This window comes from Corapipo altera, unplaced genomic scaffold (assembly GCF_003945725.1).
Source record: "Corapipo altera isolate COAL_440 unplaced genomic scaffold, ASM394572v1 65, whole genome shotgun sequence".
NCBI classification, from domain to species: Eukaryota; Metazoa; Chordata; class Aves; order Passeriformes; family Pipridae; genus Corapipo; species Corapipo altera.
In genome coordinates this window covers 4,641,855-4,660,097 of record NW_020884891.1, presented here as the reverse complement: position 1 = coordinate 4,660,097, position 18,243 = coordinate 4,641,855, and the positions used below count along the sequence as shown (strand labels likewise).

The following is an 18,243-nucleotide window of genomic DNA, read 5'->3' as shown; positions in this document are numbered from 1 at the left end:
AAACTAATTGCATTCATGTTTTTAAAAATAACAAAGATTTTAAATTGCAGTCTAAAGTTCAACACTTGACATGCACAGGCAACAGGTGAATGCCAGGCTGGGGTTCAGCTGGCACTCACACACTGTGGTGTGCACAGGTGGGCAAGGATGCTCCAGCCGAGAACAACAGAGAATCTGCAATGCTGTGAACAGGAAGAGAGACCATGGAGAGCAGTACCATGTTGTGCTCCAGCAAAGCCCACAGGCTAGACCCCTGACACCAACCAGGACTGCAAGGAGCCCAGGAGAGGCTACTGCTGCACAGCTCAGAGGCTGTCAAGGAACTGTCTGTCCCCACAGACCAGTGCAACACTGAAGTGGAGCACACACAGAGAAAAAACAAGTTCCCCAGTTCCCCGAAACAGTGAAAGGGAACAGGGTCAAACTTCACTGTTCCTCTTAATGGCCTCAAGCATATTACAGCCGTGTGCCTTCTGGCCTAATTACTGTGAATTTCCCTAAATGAATATTTGATGCTGATTAAGATATCAAGGAGCGTTGGAACCACATGACTCCACTTCCATGCTAGCACACAGCAGCTGTGCCTATCTACCAATCTGTCACTTCATTTTACACTGAGCTATGTTCATTCTTAATAAATCACTCAGAAAAAAAGGGCTGGAGTTTATCTGAAAGCATTACCCCTACTTCACTGGGTACAAAAACCTCCAAAGTCAATTAATACATGGATGCAGCATGAAAGCACAACCAAGAGCAGCAGCTGAACTTTGGTGTTCTGAATTGCCCTCCAGAGACACCCACATCCTTCTGCTGACTTCACAGCACAAGTAGATTCCTGTTTGCTAACTTCCCCAGCTAAGTGAGGGGTGAGGCACTCCTCCAGCCTTTAGGGAACACTTTCCTACCATTAACTGAAGCAAAGCTGCAAATTTCAGGTGCTTCCAGCTAAGAGGTAGAGAGGATAACTCTAAGGAGAAGCTAATTATCTGCTTCTCAGAGCACTGTGTCTCTGAACTCTACCTGCTGAAGCCGGGTATGAAGATCCAAGGTCTTCTGCAGTCGCATCTGCTTCTTTTTGATCTCATCAGACAAGACATCAGAATGGTGCCGCAGCTCATTGCATTGCTGGCAGATTAAGTTGAGTGCGTAGTGATGATTTGCTGCTAGCTGGTGTCCATGCAGTATCACCACCTGAGCCTTCCCTATCAGATCCTTCAGTGAAAGGAAGAGAATGGATTGCACACTTACTGAAATATTGTCAAAATATCTACATATAAAACAACATGCACTTTTTTGTTTTACCACATTTCAGGCACACATGGGCCATTAGGAGCAGCCAGAATGGGTCAGTTACACAGGATAAAAGGGCACCCATCCTCTTGGGAAAAAAAACTTTTGTTATCCATCAAGAGGATGAAGAAGAAAACAGATTTCTCCAAACTAGCAACGCTGTGAGTGCCTGCTGTCTCCAGGAACCATGCCCTGAATAAAATGCAGCTGATGCCCAGTTTAGGCACACTGTGCTCACAAGCATCAAAGAGAATTGGAGCAGTTTAGGGTGAAAACAAACCAGGCCCTTTGTAGCAGATCTTGATGCACACACTATCTTTTCTGTACATCTTGGTCAGTGTAATGGTTATGGTTTCTCCAGGGCTGGTTTTCTGCTGAGACTGCTTCCCTGCTGCACCCTGCCTACCTGACCTTTTGTTTCTCCTCCCTCTCTTCACAAACACTTCTTCCAAATGGACAAGAAGCTTTAGACCTTTTCCTAAGACTCTTACTTGCTCATTTTCTATGTCCAGATCCCTCAGGATTTCTCTGCTGACCCTGCCCCATGTGCCAAGCACATCCCTTTGCAAAAGTCACATCCTCAGTTGGGATCCTGTGAATCATCACTCTTCTTTCCCCTACATCTCTTAGTCTTCACCCATATGTTAAGTCAGAGACACGTCAGGATAGCAAGTTCTTTTTGCCTCTCCATGTGCCTGGTAACAAGTCTCTATTAGCACAGCTAAAGCACTTAAAATACAAATCATTTTTCTTCCAGCTCATTAAATCCCACGCCTCCCCCATGTTCAGACATTTATCTGTTCCGGATTTTCATGGTGGCTCAGCAATTTATTTTAACTATGATAATTAAATACCCTGTTTCTGGCTTTCAGAGTGATCACAGCACTGCTGCACAGAGCAAAGATGTGAAATCGATCCTTCCGTGCAGCCACTTGCCAACAAATTACACCAGAACCAGGTAACTTCAGGAAACACCTCCTACCACAAACACAGAATGTGGCTCTTGTGTTTCATTAGTGCCTCTTTCTGTGTAAGATTATCTCACCTGAGCCATACCATCGAAATGATCCAAGTCCTTGAGCCTCTGCTTCACTTGGGCAACGCTGTCCCCAGTGTCGGGCAGCTCCGCTTGCTGACCCATTAAAAATTCAATGGCATTCTTGACCTAGACACAAAGAAGAAGACTGCTGCAAAGGGATACAAAGCACAGGCAGAAAATCATTCTGAGACCAAAATTAATCACACTTTAGCTAAGATTGCTAAATCCAATAATAAAACTAATGTCCAAGAACTAATTTCTAAATTCAGAGATGCTTCTATCAGCAAAATCCATGTGACTGCAGGGTAGGGATACCTAAATTAGCTCTAAATGAGGAAGCACAGTGGTCTCCCCAAGCTAGCTAGCGCTGCCAGAGTCAAGGAAAAGCAGCATAAATTAAATACTCTCAAAATAAAAAGCACAAAACTTCTCTCCCCTCCATTTCATCTCCAACTCTCCCTTCTGCCAGTGGAAGTGCATCTGCTCATACCTCTTGAAAACTTTGCTCAAACTTCCACAACTGCAAATATTGTTCCATTTTTAACTGGTGTTTTTCCCAGAAGCCATCAAAAGCAGTCTCCATCTCACGCAGCTGACCAAGTAACCTTGAGCACAGAAAAAGGACAATATTGGAACAATTTGTAAACAGAAGACAAGTAGAGATGGACAAGCTGTAGAGATCACCCTTTCATGTTTTCTGGACCCAAGGTCTCAGAAGAAGTCAACAGATGTGTATATATGACTTGAGAAGATATCAGAGAGAATTTTAATGAAATCATCACTGCAGATGACAGCATCTGTGTGAAGCAGTTGTTGCTATCTCCATTTATCTGAGTAATACCTGGGAGCCTGGCACTGAAGAACCCTGCATTTGCTCCACAGCCTCATTGTAACAGGAGGGATAAAAATCAGAGCAGGTCTAAACCAACCAATAGAAGTCACACAGCAACTTAACTGGCTTGGAACAAAATTCTGGTATCTTTGTCTTTGGTAGATGACCTAAACAACACATCTACACCTAAATAACTTGCATGTTTCCACTGAAAAATCAGGGAAATAAGAAACACAGTGCACTTACCGATTCACAGTCTCCCAGTCTCCAGGCCTCTCATGGTGCTGGTCCTGACTGCATTCCCCAGAGTCAGGCTCTTCAAAACTGCTCAAAAGCAAGTTCCCCTCTTTTGTGACTGCTGTAATATCTTCCTGTATAACACAAAACATTTCTGATTCAGGCTACTTATTTTGAGGTAAGGATAAGTAATTTTGTGTTTCTCCTGCCTTAGTTTCCCTGTGTGAAATGAAGCACCAATATCCATCAGACCAAAGGACTCCCAGATGTTTTAGTTCCTTTAACATGGAATTAGCCCCTGGAGCTGCAGGAGGCCACAAAATTATTTGAGAGGCAGGAGGACAGCACTGCCATGGCTCTCTCCTGATGAGCAGGTGGGGGTTGTATGAGACATCTATCCACAAGTTCAAGTCTTCAAGCAAGTAGGCTGGGCTTCTCCATCAAGGTCATGACAGCAGGTTGTAGAAAGAGCACCCCACTGTGGGACAAAGACTGAGACCACATGGCATCATCACTTACTACAACCTCTACATACAAAATCAACACTGCCAATGTAACACCCACTTGTAGACAATTTAAACCCTTGGCGTGTTCATTAGCATCAGCTGAGATGCTTTGTGCTTCGCTGGGCTCAGCCCCAAAGCAAACAGGTGTGTTTAGTCAATTATTTTCAGGAAAAAGACACCAAACACAGAGATGAGAAAGAGGGAGAAAATGCAGGTGATGATGAACAGTCAGAAGAGGCCCTGAAGGAGAGACCTGTGTATGGCCCCACTGGACAGGCAGGTACTGGAGGAGTAAGGGCACATCCTAAGAGATAGTCAAGTTTCCATTGCAAGAGAAGCAATAGCAAAATGACTTTAGAGAGAAGATACAGAAAACCCAGACTCGTTAAAAATGTCTGCCTGCCCCTGATAACTCATGGCAACATAAACATAACAGCATCTTCAGTGCAGCAGCCCAGGAAAATGACACAGCTGCAGGAGCATCTCCTCTACCACATGCAGTGTATTTGCCAGTTTGCAACCCTATCACTAAAACATCCTGGAAGATGACTGCAAGGCAAAACCCCTATCTCCTTTTGATACTACCATATCCAGGAGACTCAGAAGGGAAGAGGAATTATGCAGCATGCTTTAGTCTGCAGGTGGCTGTTATTTCATCCTCTTACATCTCAGAGCCCTGCATTCCTCTTTTGATTCAAAGCTGTTCATTATCCACAAGGCAAAGCAGCCTGACTGTCAAACAGGTGTTAACTTGACTTTTTCCTGTTCAGTATATCAAAGAGGTTAATTTCTTAGTTACTTTGTTTAATTAGTTTCTGTCATTTTTTCATTGTGCCTGCAACCAGCTTCTGTTCAGTATCACAGCTACATAAATTATTCTGATCAACTCATTATTTGAATTCAGCAATCAGCTGTACCAATCTTGGGGTTGTCATGAGAGAGATAAGGATCCAGTGTCTTGCTGTCACCACAATCTGTGTACAGTTTCTCATCTGCTTTCATCTTTCATGGTCTTAGAAGGAACATAAGAAAAAAGCCAACAGACCTCATTTCAGCCAAAAGCCAACGGGTGGTTTTGATATTTGAAATTAATAGATGAGGAATTAAAAGCAAGAGATGCCTTGTACTGAGCAATGCTGTGCTTTATATGCAAATGAAAACACATTACATGTTTTATTTCTCCACAGGGGCAAGTGGGTATTACTGGCTGGTTTATACACAGAAATACATCGTGTAGTTGATATTTGCCCCTACACTTTGGCTACATTGTCCTCAGCATGAAACTTAAGTCAGTAAGTCATATTGCAATAGATGTGGCTGCTGTTTTATACTACTCTCCTCATTTTCAAAGAAGAAATAAAGGCCCATTGGCAGTATCTATAATGATACTTCCTATATGTGCACACATACATTTATGCCTACACACAGCACACTTTGGATGTCATTTTCAGTATTTCTTACAGACAGATTTCTGAGAACTCGCTGTCAGGTGAATGACAAATGATTATTAATGAAAACAGATACACTTCTTTGACTTTGGTAAATAAAACCTGTCAGAAAGAAAAAGACCTCATTCTTCAGCCACACAGAATGACTATTAACACAGGAATCACTTCTGAAGGGAGAGTCTGGGGACACGCCCATACTCCTCCCTGAAAGATGCAGGAGGACCAAAGACAACAGCTTGATAAAGCAGCAGCTAGTTGCACTAAAGCTTCCACTGACTTCTTTAATAATATTTATAACAATCAAAAATAGTTGAAAAAAAAATTAAAATATTAATGAAAGAAATGTTGTTCAGGCAAAAGACGAAGGCTCACATGAAGACAGAGATTGCATTGTGAATGTCTGTACCGTCTGCTCACGCAAAATCTTCATCTTGGATGCTCTCCAGCACAGTTCCCTTAAGTTCCCTCAGAGAAGCTGCATCAGGCAGAGGGACTTGGGGACAAACCATCCCTCCAGACCTGCTGATGAGCTTTGTGTGCAGCTTTTTCCAGCCACAAGGGTGAAGCAGAGGGGAACCCAACTGAGGGCATGAACATGCAGGTGACAAAGCCTCCCACCACCCTCCTGGCAGCGAGATGTGCTAAGCCCATGGGAGGAGCAGGCTACAGACACCGACTGCTGCAGCCAGCAAGGAGGCGGCAGCTGAGACAGTTTGCTGGATGCTGGCAGGGTAACTTGCTCAAGCGAATGGCAAATGTATGGGCAACACACAGAAATAGTCATGCTGTGTTCTGTTTTGTCTGTCAACATGTACACACGCATGGGGGGAAGGAGGAGTGTGCAAAACAAACAGGCAAAACAAACAGGCAAACACCAGAAATCCCATCTTGCTGTGCAAACAGCAGAGCTGCTGGTGAGACACACCTTGAGCTGGTAGTACTTCTCCGTGCGCAGGGCCAGGATGCGCTCGATGGAATACATGTCGTCGGGCAGCTCAGTCTCTGCCAGCTCCATGCCAAAGGACTGTAACATCTGTGCAATTTCCTTCACGGTTAGTGCAAAACTCTCTATGGCCTGGTGGGAGACGATAATTGCAATCAGCCTGGGATTCAGGGTATTCCTACAGCTCATTAAGAGTGTGAGAAGAGCCAAGGCTGAGATGTGCAAGGGAGCCCAACAACTTGCTCGGAGAGAGGTGGGTGGGATGTCCATGGCAGACAGAGTGGACATCCCACACTTGGCCAGGTGGCTTGTAGTGCAGACTGAATCTGCCATAGGATTGTATTGGGCAGAGATACTTCATGCTTTGCTTTCTGCTGTTCTTGTACACTCCGAGATTGTTCCTACTACATACTGGAGATCTACAGCAGAAGCCACCCCAAGATCCATCTCACACATTCCTGTAATTCCTCTTCTATTACCCTTCTCCTCTGATTAACTCACACAAGGAACCACCACCAGACAGTGGGGTTTTGGATTTGTATTTGGCTTCCTGGTGATGGATGTTTCCATTTTTGCAAGCCCAAATGGTGGGTTACAGGCAGTCTGGCACCACAACCACCTCATCTGCAGATTCACCAAGAGGACAAGGGATGGAGCTAAGCAGGGTGCCAGAGACAAACTGGAGAGAGTGGGGTGGAAATAAGTGCTGTTGGTAACTCCCCAGCACTTCCCTGCCAGCCAGTGGGAGCTCTGGACAGCAGATGGGTCCCACACCACTGGACAAGGTGGGGGTCTCACACCCAGCTTGGTGCTCCAGCTCCAATTTTGAGAACAGGGTAATCGTAGAATCATGGAACCATTTAGGTTGGAAAATAAACTCAAATGTAACTGATTGCAGTTATACATTTCTTTTAAAAGCATTTATTTTCCATGGAAATTTCAGGAAATGTTTCATGACCACTCTACAAGGGAATTTTGTGAGAAGTTTTTCAGATGGCACATCTACCGTGGGCAGCTATGGTGTAGAAACTATGTTTTTCTTACATTAAAATGTTTTGTCATTCATTTTGTCATTTTTGTCTCCAAGTGTGAGAGTCATGCCATTATCACTTTAACACATCTCGAAAAAGAAGAAAACTAAGAGCAAAAAAATCTTCAAAAATCATTAATTTGGCAGTGCATTAGTGTGAACTGTCAAAAAGTTAATGGCACAAGCAATAGCTTGACTTATTCCAGCTACAGTCTTGTGCTTTTGTCTTCATACTGACCTCCACACCTGCTGGTGTGGATGATGTTGCAGGACAAGGGGAACTGAGATGTCTGTTACATTTTCCATTAACGCTTCAGTTTGTTGGGAAGGTAACTGGGAATCCAAGCTGCCATTCATCTGGGAGGCAACAACCAAGGGAAAACCAAGAGTGTGCAGGAAGCATAGAAACATATGGCAAGGAACAGCTCAAGGAATTAAATGCCTGATTCCTGGCAATATTGAAGGAAAATTCTTGCAAGGAAAGGAAAAAAAATAAAAGGTAATTTTCTGAATCCTCTGCATTTGGTCTGTATGAAGAATGCAGTTTCATTGCCCCAGTTCCCAAACACAGTTCTGATATTAATCACATGAAGCAACCATTATGAAAAAAGAAAAAGCCTATTTTGTATCTCCCATTAAGAGAATTTTAATAAAGATTTATGAAGACAGGTCTTCCGGGAGCAGTTTCAAAAGGAGCCTGAGGGATTTAATCATCCAGTTCCCTAGTAAACCCATCCAGTTCTTAATGCCACCTGGCTCCCTTGCATATCTCATCCAGCAGTTATAGCTGGTTTCAGGGGTTACTCTCAGCTCCCCACTGCTCACTGCCTTACTGAAAACCTTTCTCAGTCCCTCCCAAACACCAAGAGCCCGGTGCCCAGGCCCAGTACGTACAGTCCTGAAGATGACCCACTCGCTGTGGCAGTACTCCAGGGTGCCCCCAAACTCCGGGGTCAGTTGCTGCTCATCAATGTACGTCAGCAGGTCGCTCACCGAGCTCAGCATAACAACCTGCAGACAAGGCAACTCCGTTAGCTGGCTGATCATTGCTTCTACCCAGGTCACGGAGATGAAGCCTACCCATCTTTTATGCATCTAAAAATTGGGTTTGCGCTAAATATTGTTCTAGAGCGTGGCTTTCTTCTTATGTTTATGGCTCAACATGGCTTTTATTTGGTGTATTTGACCACTTCTGTAAGCCAACCCCGATCTCCCAGGTGCTTTCTTCCTTAATGCAAAGCATAGTGAGATGCTGCAGTATCTGACTGCAGAACAGAGCTGAAAGCAAAAGTGATGCAGGTTTAAGCAAGGGATGACCAGAAAACTGCAAAAAAATACATACATTTTAATAATATAACTATATACTCACATAACTATATAGTCATGAGTTTTTGTGTGTCTAGATCTGCAATGGGATTTGTCAGGAATTTATAAAACTGGGCAAATGACAAACATTTTAGAGAGAAAAATGTAAAGTTTGTGAAAATCATACTATTTCCTAAAGGAAAACATTGATTTCTTTTGTGTTTGTAATTGCATCAACCTTAGATTCTATAAATTTACTTTTCTTCTCTGAATTATTCTCATTATATCCTATAATCAAGGTGGTTTGAGAACTCTGGAAATTTTGACTTGAGAATATAAAACCATTTCAGCTGCTATTTTAGAAACAAATACCAAAATAATGTTGGTGTGGAGTCTACACTGAGATGAAAATGAGTGGAATTCATAGCAAAAGCTTCAGTAGACGTCTTTTGTCTTTTCAGATGTTAAGCAAATTCCTGAGTATGGATTTATCCTCCCCAAAAGCATGCAGCCTATAGAGGGGATGAGGACAAGCTGAGAAACTCATCACCCACTACCATGGGCATGCTCTGTGGAGAGCAAACTGTGCTTAAGAGAGCTGGAAAATGCTACAGGAGAGGTTTGGTAGAAACAGGGCATTTCTGGCAGAGACACAGGGTTACTCTTCCCATAGAATTACAGAATGGTTTGGGTTGGAAGGAACCTTAAGACCATATTGTTCCAACTCCCTGCCATGGACAGGGACACCTTCCACTAGACCAGGTTGCTCACAACCTGGCCTTGAACAATTCCATGGATGGGGTATCCACAGCTTCTCTGGGCAATCTGTGCCAGTGCCTCACTACCCTCACAGGGAAGAATTTCTTAATTTCTAATCTACATCTCCCCTCTTTCAGTTTGAAGCCTGTCCTATCACTTTAGTCCTTGTCCAAAGTCCCCCTCCAGCTCTCTTGGAGCTGCTTTAGGCACCAGAAAGGGGCTCTACGGTCTCCCCAGAGCCTTCTCTTCTCCAGGCTGAACAACCCCAACTCCCTCAGACTGTCTCCATAGCAGAGATACTCCAGCCCTCTGAGCACCTCTGTGGCCTCCTCTGGACTCGCCCCAGCAGGTCCACGTCCTTCTTATGTTGGGACATTGTCAGCCCCTGACCTGAGTTGTACAGGCAGCCCCTGGTCATGCACAGGCACAACAACTCTGCACACTCGTACCGGTAACTTGAGCAGAAAATCCTCCTGGCTGAACCGAAATCCAATGTCAGTGAAGGTGCGCTGGAAAAACCCCGTGGGACGAAGAACCATCACTAAGTGCAGGTTCCCTGGGAAAGACGCCTGTAAGGAAACAGAGATGACATTCGCCTTGGGGATGTGGCAGGTCCAACAACAGCTTTCAAATGCACTGCAAAGAGGGGATTTTTACTATTTTAGTATTGCTTTTGATTGCTTCTGATGGCTTTTCCTTATTTTAGAAACAGGAGGGAGACACTGTAAGCAGTTTAGAGACACAAGGCCTAACTGCAGGAGGGTTGTCCAGCCCCAGTTCCCTTTGGAGCAGGAGGAGGTTCAGCCATGCACCTTGAAGGGACACTTATTATAAACTTTAATAATATATATACTGTTCATCATTATAACTTGGAGAGTGAAATTACAACTTAGCAGGGAACAGTGGGCTGAAACATCGAGAGGAATGACAGATTGAGGAAGCAAAATTTATTGCCAAACTTGCTAATCATCCCATAACTGCATTAAGCACACTCGTCTTGTCCTTGGTAATTACCAGGCAACATTTAATTTGTGGCAAGAATTTGGAATTTCCTGTCTACGCTGCTGGAGCCTTTTTTCAAGCATATGGTTGGCAGGTGCATTTTCAAATAGATCTGTGAAAAGGGTGCTTGAGAATGAAAAAGAATTTTTAAGAAAGTAGGAGTCACATCATTAAATTATGGATAAGCATATGATGCAAAGGTTTGAGTTAATTAAGACATATGATTTACTCTGGGATCCTGCCAGGCCAGGTTACATTTCTCCATATATTCCTCCTTATATTATTCTCCTCCACGAAAAAAATTAGTATCTATACCAAGGATGAGAATAATGAACATGTTTAGGTATTTTGCACTTCAGGGTACTTAATCTGTGCCTCCAAAACAAAGATCAGCCCCATAAACATGCATTAGTGTTGTTCAAAACAGCCATGATTTACTCTTGAGATCTGACATCCATGAAATTGTTTGCTGTCACTCATTTACTATGTTTTCTTTGGTAGGAAGGCTCAGGTTGTGGCTTCCACTGCCCACAACTTCACTTAGAAATAGACGGTGACTTTTAGGATCATATAAGCCACATAAATCCGATATATTGATCTGGTGTTATTTTAAGTAGGAACAGAAAAAAAAAATTAATGTGAATGAAATGCCAAATTCATACCCCTTGGAAGTCAACAAGAATGGTGCCAGGGACAAGGATTTGGCACTAGAAACAACAGCAAATCATTAAATAACAAAGACACTTGTGCTGGCTCCAGGCCCTGGGTCCTGTGCTCCTGCTACACAGGACCTGGGTAGCACGTAACATCTCCAAAAAGTCTGCTGTCCCCAGGCAACAGGGATGGCTACAGCCATGGCAGACTCCAGGAATCAACTTCCATTCCCATGACACCTGTAGATGGACCAAAAGTCTAAATGTGGCCATGGAGTCACCAGACTTTTGCAGCTCTGAGACAGGACTTGCCCAAGAAAGTGTGGGTGAGGACCTGCAGGAGATGCAGGTTCAGCTCCCTGCTTAATTAGCTCTAAAAGGAAGATCATCTCTCCTGCAAGGCAACCCCAGGCAGGCCCTCCAACAGCACAGTTAATAGATGCAGCTCAGGATTTTTATCTTGATCCTCCCATATTACTAGAAAGAAAATCATCCACAGACTACTGGATGTCTCAGAGGAGTTGGAGTGGTTTCTCACTTTGAGAAGAATCTCTGCCTGGGATGCAGCAACCTTCACTGAGGAAAGCACCACCAGAATTGGCACTGTTTTGTAGACAATGCTGTAAATTCTCAGTTCACTCAAAATGTCTAATATTTCACTGGAAAGTCTCTGGTAAGCTCGACACTAATCTTCCATCGTGTCCCAGACAAGCAGATTGCATTTCCCACTTCACTGTGCTGGCTCTCCACTGGAGCCAGTAAATACTCCTACTGCTCTTTCCAGGCCTGTTGGCTGACCTGGCTAGTCCTTGTCACTGTCATGCTCTGGCACATCCCACAGCACTAGGACATCCCATGGAAAGACCTGTCAGTCTGTATTCATGGCCTTGTTGTGCCCGTCCCTGCACAGCTGTGAGTACATCACGTGTTATTCCCTCATGCCCACCCTTATGTCCCTGTTTACCTCATTCTACATCCTCATCATTTCCCAGTGGGCATTTCTCTGCAGACAGGACAACAGTAGCATCCCCCAACAAGGTTTCAAAGTTCTCACCAAGAAGCCACAACGAGCTGCAGACCTCAAAGGGTAGGATGCTGTTCCTCCAAGATGGGCCCTGCGCTCCTGCCATTAATGGTTCAAACTGACTTGAACTAAAACCTTGTGAGGGCAATGACCTTACATTGCTTTAGAGGATCTCAGAGGGTGCAACTTGAGGTCCTTCTGCATGGTTGTGAGTTCACTGCATGTGAATCCAGTGGTGAAGTTCCACAGAGCTTTGGGAAAGTTGCTGTTTCCAGTTTAGAAACACAACTGCCTGTTCAGGTCTATGAACTTTAGGCTCCTACCTTGATCCCCTTCTGAAAAAATGCAATAGGAATATCTTTGAGAAGAACAAGAAGTCAGAAATTCCTCTTTCCTTGATCTTACCTCATTATCTCCCTTCATCCCCTGTTCCCTTTAACCCTGTGCAGCTCTTCAAGCTTTGCCATCTCCTACTCCTTCCAGTTCTTTTTATCATGTACCCTCTGGGTGCTCAGCAAATTCTCTGGAGAGAGGGGCCGGGTGTCCAAACCATATTCGCCCATGGGAACCTGCAGACTTTGAGTGTCTTCTCCTATGAGCCCTTGAGCAGGAAACCTACAGCTCCAGGAAGATGGACCAGCAATGAGGTTGCAAGCAGAGCTGCCTGCCAAAACTACAGTGCAACAGTGAAAAGGTGTGAAATGCCTGTCTGAGACCAAAGATGCCCTTGGACCCCTCTGGTTTCATAAATGCAGGATGCCAACACATTCCACCTGGGTTTCCAGGACAGGTGATTTGATTTCTGTTCAGTTTAGAAAGCATTTGGGGATTTTTCAGCTGATCTTATATACATAGGATCAAGGTCAGCATGTACAAGTAGCTACAAAACAAGAAATACAGCTTTGCAAATGATACCTAATGCATTTCAAGCATGGAAAAAAATGAACAAGCCAAAAAATAAGCTTCCAGAAAAACAGACACCAATCAAACTATGTCCTGTGCCCCCCTAGAGGCTTAAGGGAAAGGATGAAATGTTAGAAAAAAATCACATAGACCAATAATCCCTCAGATATAGCATTCCTGAAGGGACTATATCTTTTTTGATCATTGCTACAATTCCAGAGCTGAAGTGTAGATAAGTTTCCTGCAAACTGAAGTCTAATGCTACTGAAGACACTGCTGCAAAAAACCCTTTCCCACAATGCATTCAAGAAAGCAAAGACAAAAGGGTCCTTAAACTTGCCTTATGCTTTATCTTATAATTTATAACACTGCAAAGAATTGTGTGCATTTCATAAACTTGGGCTTATGTAACAAAGCACCTAAAGAACCCTCTGAAGCCTTTGCCCTCTGCTACTCCTCTGCAGCATACCAGGAAAGGCAGGAAACTACCAGTGCAATTCCACTAAATCAGGCAGTTGGCAAAATTTCACTACTGTTAACTATCTCACTGACCAAAGCCCATGCTCACAAGATCCTTCCCCTTCCAAGGACACAGATATGTGTACCTTAAGGCCCCAGTTCAGCAACTTTTTTAAATGCACACTTAACTATAAGCACCCGATTTAATCAATAGGGACAAACTGGGCTAATAAAGCACAAGAAAGAACACGCACTGAAAGTATCACAGTTATTTCCTCCTTAGTGAATATCTCATCCTGACACATTGTGATTTCCCCCCCAGTTTTAGTTATTCAATTTTCAGGGAATATTCTTCCCTGCAGTTCACTGGGGTATCTCTGAGGTTGGTAATCGATAAACATAAAGAAAAAGTAGTATCTGCCAATAAGTTTGCTTCTGAGCACCAGAGTCTAAGGCCAGTGGTCCCCATACAGGTGCTGAAGTTAATGACTTTCTGCTGTCCCTTAAAGAAAAAGCATGTCATGTAACAAAATGCCAGATACTGCTAATGTGAACCTTTAACTTCTCCCAGAGCCAGAATGAAAATCCCAAGCGCTCTGCTACCTTTATATCAGCCGGCTGCATAATTAACCCCCCAAAGATGCTGTCAGCACCACTGGGGCACCGACCCTACCCAGGGCCCCCTCGCTGCCAGAGGTTTTCCCTTCCTGCAGGAGCAATGATAGAGCCTTTCCCCGCGGTTGGAGGGCGCCGGGAGCAGCACTGCAGGGCAGCGGTACCCAGCGCCCGGCTGCTCCCGCACGGAGGATGCTACTAAAATTCCCCCCGCGCTGCTGGATTCTAGCCGCTCCGGTCAATATTCCCGCTCCCTCCATCCTCCCCCCAGTCCAAAAAAGGTCCCTGGCCGCCGCGGTGCGGCCCCCCCCCCGTCCTTGGGCGCTGCAGCACGCCGGGCCCGGAGCCTTACCGCATCCCGGCCGGCCCGCCGCCCGCCCCGCCGCGGGCCCGCCTCCGCCATCGCCCCGCGCCGCCGGGAGCGGATGGGATGGGGATGATCGGGATGGGGAAGGGATGGGAGCCGCGGCGCTGCCCGAGCTCGCCCCGCTGCCAGGGGGGCGGGCAGGCAGCTGTACAGGCAGGCAGGCAAACCCTGCCGGCACCCGGCTGGCAGCCCCGCTCTCCTCCCCAGTGCTGGGTTTGCTTTTAAGGTGGAATGCAAAAAATCATCCTGCAGACGGGGCCAGCTCTTTCCTTCGAGGATTGGGCTTTCAGCTTAGAGCTTTCATCCTTCCCTTTCCCTCTGCCATTACCTCCAAGGTACATTTTCAAGCCGTTTAGTATTTTAGGGGGAAACTAAGGAAAGATGCTATGGCCAAAACCTGAGGCTTGACCCCGGCAGTAGGGTATCGCTTCCCAAAGCCAGGAGTACCAGCATGAGCCTGGTTTGCTCATGCAATTAGAGACATACACAAAGAGTTAAACCAAAAAATCTGTACAGTCTGATATAAAAATTTTTCTGGATCAGATGCACAACCGCAGAGCTGCAATTGCATATACATATGCTCAAAAAATAGGACACACTCTGTATTTCAAATTCAGCTTCTTTGCACTCCTTTACTCCAAAATTACACAAAGATCAGAAAAAAAGATTTCTCTTATTGCAGCATGGCTTATGATTTATGATTGGAAAGAATTGAAGATTTAATTTTTTGTTTTAGCTGCACAAAGCCAAGTCGAGATGACTCCTGGACACAGAGACAGCTCTTTAGGGCCAGACCCTATTTTTAAGGCAACATTCCCAAGTCTTAAGATTTAGTGGACACAGGTTTCCTGCTTCTCATCCCTCTGTTCACAGATCACCTCCCCATCATTTACATGGACAGCCCTGATACTGTGGGCAAAGTCACTTCTCCAGCCGGACACACAGCACATACAGCTACCCAAACAGGGTGTATGCTTAAAGGTCACACAATAATTAAATTTACTTATTAAACACAAAATTAATGACACTTCTCTAGAAGCTACAAATTAGGACAGGATTTTTTCACATTTGAAACTTCCAAACTATGCAAAGCAACTACATCATCCTTAAAGGGTGCTCTTGGTACCAGCACCTGTTCAAATGCTGGCAGCAGAACTGAATTTTGATGATCACTTTAAAGAACTACTTTTTAAATGCTGCTTCTTCTCTCTAATGGTATGGTAACCATGCTTGGAAATTCAGTTTATAACGCTCAGAAAAATCAGAACCCAAAATCCTGCCAACGGTATCTTATGCACACTGCAAAAAGGGAACCCTCTCTTCCTCCTATGAGATGCTAACCAGCAGAATGCCATCAAAGCCAGACATTTTTAACACTGAGTTCTGCTGTACCAGTACTAACTATCTGAAATACTGTAAGATCTAACTTTATCCGATCTGACCAGAACTGGGTAAGCCTTTTCTTCCTCAGAACATACCATTTTCTTCATTCTCTATCAGATGGATCAATGCCTTTAACTGTTCAGTGATTACAAGCAGAAACAAAGGCAATACAAACACACCCAGATTATTTTCATTGATTTACCCATATAGCATGTTCTGGTTGGGAAAGGATTTATCAATTAGCTCTACCTATCCATGTTAGTAGATCCATGCAGCTATTAACATGACTTTTCAATACCTCCATGCACTGCTGTAAATCCATGCTCTGATTCCATAAGACACAACACATTGCTGAGTTGGAAAAAGAGTACTTTTGAGATATGTTCAGACAAGATATGTGCTGATCATGTGTAGCACATAAACACGTGTACTAGATCATTTAAAACACATGAATGAATACATGCACTTTAAAAATAGATTTTTCCACGCATGTCCACATACAAATGCTTGTGAAGCCTGTTTAAAGAACCTAAAACTTTCAGTCACCAACAATTAGGTAAAGTACAGTTTCACAAATAACCAGCGTCTAAAAAGAAAGTATATGAAGCTGAAGTTTCCACCCATCAAAAGCATAGAATGTGGCACAAAACACATTTGAACCACTATGAAAAAGTACAGAACTAAGCAAATGAATCAAACAAGTAAATTAATATTCAAACAGCTCATTTATGCACTCAAATTAATTACAGGGCCATAAAACAAAATACTACCTAGAGAGAAAGCAGGAGCATCATTGCTCCTGGTTCCCAGTGTTTTATGGAAGAGATACATAATGGACACAGTGACTTAGTACATTAAAGGAAATTAACATTAAAGAGGACTTACTGCTATTTTTTGGAGAGTCATTTTGACTGATGTCCATGTGTCCAATCTTCTATCCAGGATTAGAATAAATTTGGTGTCAGACTCATATTGACTGTGAGATAAGAAAATATAATAACCAGATCATATTTTGAGGAAATGTGACTCTGTTCCCCCCCCCCCCAAAAAAATACCCCAAACCCAAGAACATGGAATGTAAATCACATTTTGGTATTTCCACAGTGGTTTAAATTCCCTTTGGAAAAAACTCTCCTGCCAGATTCTTTCCAGTGGTGCTGAGCAACAGGACGAGGGGTAATGGACACAAAGTGAAGCCCAGGGAAGTGCATTTGAATATGAGAAGAAACTTCTTTATTCTTAGGGTGGCAGTGCCCTGGAACAGGGATGCCCAGAGAGGTTGTGAAATCTCCTTCTCTGGAGATACTAAAAACCTGCTGGGGGTTTTGAATATCTCCAGATATTCCAGTGCAACCTGCTCCAGGTGAATCTGCTTTGGCTGGGGAGTCGGACTAGGTGATCTTTAAGATCCCTTCCAACCTAAGCCCTTCTATGATCTCCGCAGCTCCCTTCCCACTCCAGCTTTTCTGTGATTCAGTGACCGTGGTAGCCCAGGGTTAAGCATCACTTTGAATTGTGTGGGAGGTGAAGACAGATTGCTGGAGACAGCAGATTGCTCTTGAAACCCAAACTAGTCCTGCGAAGGACGCTGCAGAGGCCAGAGGCAGCTGTGCTCCTGCTCAGCAGCTCTGGGGTTGTCAGAAGCCTCCTCCAGCTGATGCCCCAAGACTCCCCTGCCTTCACTGCCCAGCTCTTCCAGCTGAGGGAGCTGCCTGCTTCCCAGGTTTCATCAATCAAGCAATGACTCCTGGCTTGTTTTGGCAAAAGGCAACAGAAGTGACGCCAAGCCAGGGAAGGGCGATGCCAGCTTGGCAGAGGGAAGGGGGTTGCTGGTGCTGAAACTGGTTGTTGTGGCTTCCCCAGCACCTCCCGCAGTCCCACTGGGGAGGCAGCGATTGCTCGGAGGCACTTTCCGACATACTCTTGTTTAGTTGGCAAGCACAGGCTTCCTGACATCCCTTTTGACACCCAGACCCTTTGAATTGCTTTGAAATCCCCAGTCACACAAAGCAAGCCAGCCGTACCGGGGGTGCCCAGTCTGGCAGGGGACCCAACGCCCGGCTGAGCTCCTGTCTGTAATTCAAATATTCCTTTCCCAGGTTAGCTGGGAACAGCTCAGCCAGGCTCCAGCTGTGACAATACACACTCCCAGGCAGCCTGAGTTACAAACTGCAATCGTGTTTGCACACAGGTAAGGGTTCGCCAGCCTGTAACCAAGTCCTGTAACGCGAGTGTATTTACAGGATACTTAAGTAATATTTACAATATTTACTTTGCGGGCGCTGAAACAGGATAGCCATGTCCCACGCCACCCTATCCAGGCACCTCAGGGCTGGGGAGAGGCTCCCAGAACACGTGCTGGCTCCCCAGAGGTGGGTCATGTATCTGCACTGGGCACGGCCCTGTGTAAGCAGCCTCCTGCAAGCACTGTCTTCACTAATTCTTGTG

The 18,243-nt window shown here is 44.7% G+C and overlaps 1 protein-coding gene across 2 annotated transcripts in view; it reads right to left on the bottom strand.

The window, feature by feature from the left end:
- MCF2 (MCF.2 cell line derived transforming sequence) overlaps positions 1–18,243 on the bottom strand; it is a 46,533-nt gene that overhangs the window by 23,894 nt on the left and 4,396 nt on the right. For both annotated transcript variants that reach the window (XM_027645495.1, XM_027645496.1), the window contains exons 3-10: positions 16,681–16,771; positions 9,839–9,958; positions 8,220–8,336; positions 6,278–6,427; positions 3,408–3,532; positions 2,820–2,934; positions 2,336–2,455; positions 1,021–1,212 (exon numbers count right to left, since the gene is read on the bottom strand). In XM_027645495.1, the coding sequence (XP_027501296.1) occupies positions 1,021–1,212; positions 2,336–2,455; positions 2,820–2,934; positions 3,408–3,532; positions 6,278–6,427; positions 8,220–8,336; positions 9,839–9,958; positions 16,681–16,771 (1,030 nt within the window). The remainder of the gene's footprint in view (positions 1–1,020; positions 1,213–2,335; positions 2,456–2,819; positions 2,935–3,407; positions 3,533–6,277; positions 6,428–8,219; positions 8,337–9,838; positions 9,959–16,680; positions 16,772–18,243) is intronic.